Genomic DNA, 10,762 nt, shown 5'->3' on the forward strand with positions numbered 1-10,762 from the left:
ACAACGAAAACTACGATCGTCATCGTGAAAGGCGTTCTGAAGCTTCCGAAGGAATGGATAAACAGACTGGAGGTCAAAACAACTCTCTGTATTGGCATCATGGTGTCCGTTTAGGATCCTCAGGTTTCATTTCTTGGCAATTATTTTATAATTAGGGGAGATTTTGTATGTATGTATTTTTTAAATTTGCATGCAGTGTTTCAAAGTCCTTCAAACTTTTTACTTGTCCAAAGTTGCAACTTGTGCTATCGTTGTCAATTTCTGGAACGATTACAAAACACGAGATTAAGTAAACGTGATACTTTCCGCGTTCAATTTCAGCGTTATCTTTCGTCAAAACACCCGAATAATCGACTTGTCGATTTCTCAACAGATCATTAGTCTCAAAATGCGTCTCTTTCTCCTCGCCGTCTTGGTCGCCGCTGCTTCAGCAGCCGACTTCTACACTTCATCTACCGCTATTCCCAACTCGTACATCGTCAAACTAAAGGTAAGAAAAATTGTTACTGTTGGTTTCAACGTTGTCTCGTCGCTATGAATCATGGTCGCGTCAATTGAGGAACATTAACTAGACTTTTGGAAGCTGTCTGTCTTATCATTTTGGTCAACAATTCATAACAACCATAATTAAGAAGCTGCAGCTTGTCCTCTGAAATTCTCAAAATTACCCATGTAAAGAACAGTTCAACACATTTAGCTCAAACAAAAACATTATAAGACGTGAAAAGAAATTGTGGAATCCGATATATGCAATACTTGTTGATACCAACGTTTTCAAACGTCCACATGTCTTTCTTAAACTACAGGGTGACTCTAAAGCTTTTGCCAGAAATGCTCCCGTTGGTGTCGCTATCACTAAGACCTTCTCCAAAGTGTTGAACGCCGTCGCTGTTGAGACCAATGACGTCAAACAAGTGAGTGTAACACATACACATTTAGATGACGTATAAAGCAACTATTACGACACTCTCTGGAACCTTGACAATTGAAACGGTGATGGATGCAAAACTACGTCCAGGGTTTAACTTGTATCACTGAACGCTGTCGTGATAGAAATAAAAGAATGACTGACATGTTGCTCAAAGCTCTGTTGACATGACAGCACAAATTATGCTAGGCTATGTAGTACAAGGTTATATTTTTAAGGTACCAGCTCGCAGACTTTTTATTTGATTGGAAATTTTGAGCATTCCGTAGAATGTTAATATAAATATTTTCACAAGCAAGTCGGCAACGAATGACATGATTTGTAAAGTGTAATGTCATTACTGACAAATAAACGTAAGAACTGAAAATTCAACGGGAACGAACATCAATGTCAGTTAGCAAAAAGGGTTTAGGCAGACTTAACTCTTAGGGAAGGATGCGCCTTGGAAACAGATATTCAGACTCTCAAATTTCTACAATTCTCTTTTGATCCACCACTTGTTAGGGCTCATATTAAAGTTCTTTGGTAAAGGAAAATGTCCACCCTCTTAGCTTTTCGGAAATCTAGATTGTAATTTTTTCCCATAGAGATAATACAGGTTTAGCGGCCATTTTGAATTTCAAATATTGCAAAATGTTGGATAATTTGTTTCGCTAATTCCAAACTTTGCATGGTGACCCCCGATTTTTATCGTTAATTTAGTAATAGAAAGGTTTAATGTTTCACCGAGGAAAGTTTAAGCCAAAGTTTAAGTCTTTCACTTTCGGGGCGCATACTACCTTAAGGTCATATGCGCTTCGAAAGTGGAAAGACTTGTATTCAACACTCCTACATAAATTTTTAAACCATTCTCTTGACAAATCAAGAACAAAATTAGGAGTCGCCGTGCAAACTTTACTACTGGACAAAAATTATCTAATATCTGTCTATATTTGAAATTCAAAACGGCTACCTTACCCATGTAAAATCCATTGGAAACATATTTTTATTGTACAAAGACGGTGAGTTTTTTTTCTCACTGCTTTGAGCGTTCCCGCCTAACAAGCCGTTGATCAGAGAAGTATTGGAACAGTTTTGGAGTTGGAATATCTGTCGCAAAGGCGCATTATATCCTAAAAGATTCTTCATGTTCATGTACGACTTCTTATATTCATTCCAGCTTCTCGCTCGTGATGATGTTGAATATGTTCAAGAAGACTCCATCGTGACTGCTATGTTTGACAATACATTGGACCGTATTGCCCGTGCTCGTCCAGCAAGAGCTGCAGCTGGTGAGTGAGTTTGCGCAGATTAAAATTATTCTGCGCATGTGCGTTGGTCTCGGAAGTAGAATGTTACATGAAATGGAGTTTCGATTCCATCGGGATGCGGTCAGCCATATTTTATACTGATCTGACTTTCCTGACGGCAATTTTTCGTGCGTTTTTCAAAGATGTAAGCGAAAACATGTTTTTCAAATTTGCATAGCCAAAATACGGCACTGTGGTTTCAATCAGGTTCGAACTCACAACATACCGTACCCAGTTAGCCCTTACAATTTACACCCAGTCCAACGATCAATACCCACGATTTTCCCATTGGTTTTATTTTCTCAGCAAGATCAAAGTTTACGTATCAAATGTCAGCAGTGATGCAAAGAACAGATGAGTCGACTTTGATGATTAGGAATCAAGACATAAGAAAATTAAGTAATTACTTTAATCGTAATAAAAATAGCATGATGTTTAAGGTTTCCTTCTCATTCGTTATAGCCGGTGGAAGTACCGTTTACGTCGTGGACTCTGGTATTCGTTACTCTCATGTTGAGTTCGACGGTCGTGCTTCTCCCTTCTTCGATTTCGAGGGAGGCAATGTAAGTGAAGGAGTACGTTAATCATAAAAGGTTATTCAGTACAAGTATAATGCATACCCTAATCCATTTGAACAGTACTGTTCCTTACTTTCACTTAAACAACAACACTCATACATAGTTTTTAATTGTCGTCCTATTTACGTATTGAAACTTTTACCACTTCTGTGTTATTTCACCTACTTTCAAAACATTCGTCACACTGTTACGGGAAGCTATCCTTTCCAAAGATGTGACCGCCCTTGGACACTACACAAAGGAAATACGGTTTGCTAATCAATGAAGAGAGTGCTTGCCTCGAAGTGGGTAGATTTACACTTTTGCTCAAGACTTTCCATAGCAAACTTTCAACCAATCTCTTTCGAAATCCAGTATAACAATCAGGGGTCACCGTGCAAAGTAACTTTTATGTATCAGAGAAACGAATTACCCGTCATTAACCGATATTTGAAATTCAAAATGGCCGCCATCCATGTGTTATCTCCATGGGGATGAAATGAAATTCTAACTTTTCACCAAACTAAAAAGGTAAAACCTTTATTTACTCCATAAGCTGCGAAATGAGCCTCCGCAAGTTGTTGCCCAAAAGAATATTATAAGGTTGCAGAGTCCGAATATCTGTCCCAAAGGCGCGTACTACCTTAATAGCACGTATCCTATATTCTTTATCTTCTAGGGCGGTGACTGCAATGGTCACGGTACACACGTTGCTGGCACTGCTGGTGGTTCTGGTGCTGCACTCAGCAGCGTCCGTGTTCTCGGCTGTAACGGAGCTGGATCCACATCAAACATCTGTGCCGGTGAGGCGTCGATTGTCGATCCAGTTCTTGATCAAAACAAAATTATAGCAACTTCTTACATATTATTACGATACACATTTACACATTTACACATGTACTCCACCAGTCTACATGTGTACATCGTTATTTCCTGCATACATCAGCTTATAGCGAATGGTATTGGGTATCACTTATCATAAATACGCCGATTTATCTCCTTTCAATTTTGCTTAATTACTCTTTTGCGTGTTGGATTCGATACGAGCACCTCGTTAATAAAACTTGAATTTTCGCTCAAACTTTCCCAAAGTAAACTTTTAACCATTCTCTTTCAAAATCAAGAATAAAACTCTGGGAATCACCGTAGATGTTTGGGTACTAGAGAAACAAATGATCCGATATTTACCGGTATTTGACATTCAAAATGGCCGCCGTCACTGTGTAATCTCTATGGATAAAACATAATTCCCGATTTGTGAAAATTTATTTACTCTCAGACTGTAAGCTTCAAAATGAGTCCCCCCAAAGTGGCTGGCAAAAAAAGATATTGTTAAAATTTGAGAATCGAATATCTGTCCCGAGGTGCATTTCTACATTCAAGAAACAAGACTTCATGGCACATGTTCTTTAGACGGTGGCCATTGTACCGGTAGTTCAAAACTTTTCAAAGTTGTTTTCTTTATTCAATCAAATCTTCATGATGATGACTAAGCAGAATCTAAATGAGTGAATCCCAAATTTATAAGTCGATGTTAAATATAGATGTAGTACAACTATAATGCAAAGTAAGAGCTAATTATACTGCAGCTATCTATACTAAAACTGGCGTAACAAAACTCACTCAAAATGCATAAAAACCAAGGATTAGCCCTATTCTAGTTTCTTGTACACATTGTCATCTTTTAGGCACTAGTAAAAATCTCTTCAATGAATGTTCAATTTTAGTTCTTTGAAGCTTAACCCTTTGAGCGCTGTAAATTTCTCCTGCCAAAATTTTAGTGCAATATTTTACCAATTTTTATGAATTTTTTTCTGTAACATTTTGATAATTTTAGACCAAGTGGATATCCCATTTCATTGGCTACAGTTTTTTATTTAAATTTTGGCAAAAATCTGAGAAAAATTGACAGGGGCTTTATTTTATGGAGGGGACAAAAATAGACTTTGGCGCTCAAGGGGTTAATGACAATGTTGTGATGATATAAACTAGACTAAATAAATAACCCGTTCTGCATTTCAGGTCTCGAAGCTGTTGCTGGCAGTGGTAGTGGCGGCGTTGTTAATCTGTCCCTCGGTGGTGGCGCTAGCAATACTCTTGATGATTGCGTTAGAGGCGTTATCAGGGCTGGATATTCAGCCGTCGTTGCCGCTGGCAACAGTGCAGACGACGCCTGCAAGTACTCCCCTGCCCGTGTGCGAGAGGTGAGATGTACTTAATGCTTCAAAAATGCATATCTGGAAGAGGAAATAGACGCTTAGCTTTGATACGTCGTGATCGTTTCTTGCATGAGTTTGCGTTCAGTTTTAATTTTATATTGGCATACTGTTTCCGCAGAAAAGAAAAGTCTATTATGTAAGAAACTTGTGAACAACTGATATTGTTACAAACCACAATATTTGAATCAAGGTACATTAAAGTAAATTTCTCATGAAGTCCTCACAACATTTGTGTAGGCGCAAGCAATAAGCCTAACTGCAACCTTTAAGGTTGAATACGCATCGATAGTGGAAGAATCATCCTGCAAAATTTGGTACCAGAGAAACAAATTTTGGAAGATTAACTAATGTTTGAAATTCAAAATGGCCGCCATACCTGAATTGACTCTTTGGAGAAACATAAAATTTTCGATTTTCGAAAAACTAAGTCGAGAACATTTTTCTTACGCTAAGAGATTCAAAAGTAGCCCCACAAGTGGTAGATCCGAAAATAATTTTAAAACTTTGGGAGTCAGAGTAGCTGTCCCCGACGTGCAATCTGACTAAAGAAAGGGTATTCCTTGTTTGCCATGCTGAGTTAGCGCTATCAAACTATTTTCACGACAATATTGGCACAGTGTTGGACCCAAAGTGAAATGTACTAGGTACAGACATGTTCTTACTTATTGCATAATGAATTCAATATTTCAATTTGCACACTAGGCAACCACCGTCGGAGCCGAAGGCGCTTCGTTCTCCAACTATGGTCCATGTGTTGACACTTATGCTCCTGGTACCAACATCAGAAGTGCCAGCAACGACTGCGATACCTGCTATGAGACCATGAGTGGAACATCCATGGCTGCTGCCGCAGTATCTAGTAGGTTTTCTTTTGTCAATAATATGAATCAAAATGGTTAAGTCTTATGTATAAGGTAAATATGGCGATCTGTATGTTCGAATCCATGTCTATGACTCCTTGTTTGATAGGGATGGATGCCTACCAAAGGTTGGTTTCAGGGAAGGAATTTGGCTGTTGAAATCTGACAATTATATCATGAAAAGGTCTTAACTATAATAACACGTCAAATTTCTAACAACACCTTACACTTTCTTTTTCTTTAAATAGGCGACCTTGCATAAAACTTGATGGTGTACACATGATTAAATTTAATAATTGAGGTAAGTTGTTGATTAAGCAAACGACTCAACAACCAAACACGACATATAAAAGTTTGTTTTCACACATGTTCTCAGACAAGAAGAACAGCAAAGTGGGCACACGACATTTATATATCTTTGGTAAATCAACAGCTTGCAATCACATCATGACATGCATTTGTTCAGTACTTCTTCCCGCATTTTGACACAAACAGCCGAAAATGCCCAGCACCAATTTTCTATTCACAATTAAATGATGTATGTAATGTTTATCTCTTTACAGAGGTTAATCAATGGACTTCGTCACTTTCGAGCTTGAAGCTTCTTTTCATAGTTTTTGAAATGTGACTTCAAAGAATCAAGGAAATAAATATCATAACAGCACTTTCAATCTTTCTTTGAGTGATTCTGTTTTCTGGTATGCGATTTATCTGGTTATGGTAATACTAACTTATTAAAATGACTTATAAAACCTTATTAATGGTACCCACGTAAAATTCCATTTAAATAAAATGGTCACCGTGAAAAATCACGAGGTGTCATAATGAGAGGTTTGTCAGGAATGGCACTGTATGCCTACATGATATAAAGATCTGCTGTTGTCCTTATTAGTTTTCCTCTGCATTGCCGTACAACGCGTTTCCCGTCACCGCATCTAAGACTTTATCAAGGTAATTTTTGGCAAAATGCTCATGTATGAGAGTGTATAAACTATAGGTCGAAACCTATTTACAGTATTATAAGTAAGCTGGACGAGAGTGTCGTTGTATAGGGGTTACTGAAGTTTTGAAGTGGACTAGTGTATTTGCCATTGAGGTGGCCAAGTAAAGACATTCATATCTATATCTGTAGTAGCCAATCATTGTTCTCTACTCAGGCGCCGCGGGAACGCGAAACGAGTGCGCCACCAGATGGCACTGAGACGCCTCGTTTACTATATAAGGGCATATTCAAATTTTAGATGACCAATTAAGGAACTTCGATATTCACAAAGATGGCTATACGTATAGGAATATTTAACAATTGAAAACGAAAAACTGATTCATTTCGTCTCTGGAATAAAATATAGAATTCAAATTGTTTAGTTTATGATTCTTACATAATTTGTCCTTCTTTGACTGTGCCCATACACACGTAGTTAGTGCTCCCTGTGCTCCCTATACTGACTTTATATTTATCTGCTGCCCTCTTAGCTTGGGATTTAGCGATAATTTTAGTGGCATATATAAACTCTTCGGTTGCGTGGTCCAAGTAGTATATTCGTTTCAAGATGGCCTACGACTTATATCCTACTGATATGTAACGTCCACAGTGATTGGTGTTTCTTTTCCTAAAAGGTCCACTCAAAACGCAATGATTGACTGGATCCTTTCTCTACGGTCTCATTAAAATGTTATGTTCACCTCACGACACAGTGACTGTGTTCGGTTTCCCTGTATCCTTGTGTTAAAATGGCTCTGTAGTTTCCGCCGCCTTTAATAGAGCATCCTAATACTTCCTGTATATCATTACAATTTATATTGAGGAGTCGCTCTGAATGTCTGCATCGGCGACATAGTATTAGAGATACCCATGAATCACTCTGATTTGTAACAACAGAGGTTGCTTCATGGAATTGGGCAAATCTCCTCTGAGTAAAGATAGCCATGGAAAAGTTACAGAAATTTAGAAAATGTAGAATCAGTCACTCTGTCTTGTCATCGTAAATTTTGAATATACTGGGTAATGTTTATTGTGTTTACGAGGAGATAGAAATTTTGTAAAACTTTCAAGTCATTCTATTGACAGCCATTCGGAAAAATTTCGAAGAAAGTGAGTAAACTAACAGCAATTGTGTTTGAATAAATGATCTTGGGTTTTCAAACAGACATGGCAAACGACAACCACCTGAGTGTATTATTGCTAGACTTCTAAGTCTTATGCGGTTGGTTGGTATCAAGTGTCTCTTCACATTTTTCAAGATCTAATCATCGAGTCGAAGCTGGTACTGTGCAGCGGCTATAAGGTTTTATCCGATTGGAAGATTGTAATTATCATTATCATATACTCATGCCCATATTGCTTCATCCTAGTGATGTTCACCGTAAAATATCAGCCGTGATATTTCACTGTAAACGTCGAGATATACACGATGAACGTCATGGGTTTCGAAGTTCACCCGAACTACATTTGCAGTTTGTTGGTAAATAACGTAAACAAACAAAATGGCTGCCGCTCTCCGCCTGCGAAGCGATGTTGCCGACTTAAAAAATTGAAGGGCTTCGATTAACACGGATATTTCTGGTTGCCAAATGCGGAAATAATATGTTGAGTCTTGTATTCCCATGGTTTTCCTGTTAAAGTTATCATATTTTTGGCCAAGCTCTAGCAAATATTCTGCCGTTTGCACGGCGCCGGCACTATGCACGGTCTACCACAGTCACTCGTGATCAGTCTATTCCGCTCGGCGTCTATGCCCCCATAGACGTGTGTACATATGCCTGAGAAAAACCCAAGTCAGGAAACCAAATGGCTATTTCCTATAGGGATTATGCCACCATGTCATCTTCGACGTTCGATTTTACTGTGAAAAGTAGCAAGTTCGTCTATCATGTAACCGTCGATCGTTCCCTATCATTCTCAAAATTCATACCTGGTACTTAATTTGCTTCAAAAACGCTCGTTTCGTGTGATTTTTGGCCGAATTTGACGGACACATCGCTAAAACATGTGTCCGGTTTAGGATGTCCCTAGACTTCCGACAGTCATTGCCAAACTTTAATATGATGCTAAACTTCAGAATAACACATCAAGAAATGTTCAATACCGGGCCCCGGCATAGAGGTGTGAAGCGGCATGGTATCCGTGTATAGTTTCCCATGGAGTGTCGTTGGTACCTCCATGAGTTTACTAATAAATCAAATGTTTATTTGACTTCCTCTTTTTGTTCTATCGTCACTAAAATAGAGCGCATGACGTATCCATGTGTGCGAGTGCCATCGATATGATGATGATAACCGACGCGACGCAGTTCCGATCTGCACGTCGGTCACTACGTCTGAGAAATTTACGAGATTTCCTGTCCGAGTTTTGGAATTGCATCCGATTTTTCTACATTTTTGGTTCCAATCCAAACGAAGTCTCGCAACATCCAGTGGGCAAATAATGTAATACACGATAATGTTGGCTCGTTTTCTGACTTTCGACCGCCATCTTTACGCTTGCTGGTTGAGCATGTCGGGATCATTGTTTAAGCTTCAGCAAATATTCGTTTGATCTTATTTCGACATCGATGTTTCTAAATTTAATAAAAACGTATTAGTTCTAAGAATTTGAGAGAATCGAGCGATGCAGACTTTTTTTTTTTTTTTTGCATACCAGTATATTGACTTGTAGTAAGGTCGCGGACTGTCCGTATCCTATATCATTGCTGACTATGGAATGTTAGCAAGATAGGAAACAAACTGTCCATAACAACATAGGATATATAAGGCGTGTTTCTACTAGAAATTGATAATCTTTCATTCTTCTTAAGGTTCGGACAATTTTGATGGATACAGTTACCATCATTCGCTGCCAGTCATGAATCACGTGACTGAAAGTACCTTGCCGCTGATGCAATGCTACATCGGGCCACAGTCTCTCCACCAATGGATGTACAAAAATAAACTATTTTTGTACATCCATGCTCCACCCACGTGCAGGGTCTTTGATCGGACTGAATTACAAGGACAATCTCTCTCTCTCTCTCTCTCTCTCTCTCTCTCTCTCTCTCTCTCTCTCTCTCTCTCTCTCTCTCTCTCTCTCTGATGGAAAATCAGGTTATTTTCTATTTTGGCGTTGGTCCATTTCATATCTTCGAAATTGGCGCAAAAACTCACGGTTTTTTGTCACGGCACCGATCCTGTCAATATCAAGCCGAGAAAGTCATTAGATATTCTCGAGAACACCTCACGCAAAGTTATGGGACACAAAAGAATACATTATATGTAGGCCACATGCTGCTGTATGCACATCTACGAGTGTATGCAGTCTTTGAAAGGTTTTATCAGACCTGTAGGTGCTAAAGTATCGCTTTTGTCATATTTTCTCAGCTTGGGTTAAAACAATAGCGTTGAGACAAACCTCACGCGGACAAGTGAATAAGTGACATTCCATGCTAATGTTGGTAAAATCAAAGTCTTGTTAGGCTATTCTTTATCACCTCTGATACCGTGTGAATAAGAGAGATTTTTTTCTCCCAGTAAGGACACTCCGTTAGGGAATATATTCTAAGGAGAACGCTTAATTAATCTAGGAGCGGCATGGAAGGTTGGGTCACCTATGCTTGTTCCGCAAAATTGTCTGTGATTTTTTTTCAATAAAGGACGACACCCTTATCATGATAAATATACAAGAAATATAGACCAGAAAACATCCCCTAATTTATAAAATCTAGAGGTGGATGAGATAATTTCAGATACAGTTACAACCATCTGTATATGGTCTATTGTTGGTGTTTGTATTTGGATGGAAAGAGTGTACACGTTAAAAAAAACTTATTACATACACAAGAATAAACATCATATGTGGCAGTGGGCATTTTTGAATGAGAGAAACGTTTGATTTTCAAAATGACTGCTTGTGTCACCCCATAGGCCTTTGCTTCAA

General features: G+C 38.6%; 1 protein-coding gene across 1 annotated transcript; it reads left to right on the forward strand.

Annotated features, from left to right (window-relative positions):
• Positions 1 to 346: 346 nt before the first annotated feature.
• On the forward strand, positions 347 to 6,517 carry LOC139116726 (aqualysin-1-like). The gene is made up of 9 exons (XM_070679345.1): positions 347 to 490; positions 807 to 914; positions 2,088 to 2,199; positions 2,680 to 2,780; positions 3,454 to 3,577; positions 4,797 to 4,978; positions 5,696 to 5,852; positions 6,102 to 6,154; positions 6,417 to 6,517. Exons 1-8 carry the CDS (start codon positions 389 to 391, stop codon positions 6,113 to 6,115), a joined length of 900 nt encoding a protein of 299 aa, XP_070535446.1. The 5' UTR covers positions 347 to 388; the 3' UTR covers positions 6,116 to 6,154; positions 6,417 to 6,517.
• Positions 6,518 to 10,762: the final 4,245 nt, after the last annotated feature.

Source organism: Ptychodera flava, chromosome 2 (genome assembly GCF_041260155.1).
Source record: "Ptychodera flava strain L36383 chromosome 2, AS_Pfla_20210202, whole genome shotgun sequence".
NCBI lineage: Eukaryota > Metazoa > Hemichordata > Enteropneusta > Ptychoderidae > Ptychodera > Ptychodera flava.

Bases quoted from the DNA above. Each gene is read 5' to 3' on its own strand.
- LOC139116726 (XM_070679345.1), top strand. From the start codon at position 389: ATGCGTCTCTTTCTCCTCGCCGTCTTGGTCGCCGCTGCTTCAGCAGCC. The intron at 491-806 runs GTAAGAAAAATT...CTTAAACTACAG, and splicing joins CGTACATCGTCAAACTAAAG to GGTGACTCTAAAGCTTTTGC. The intron at 915-2,087 runs GTGAGTGTAACA...TATTCATTCCAG, and splicing joins AGACCAATGACGTCAAACAA to CTTCTCGCTCGTGATGATGT.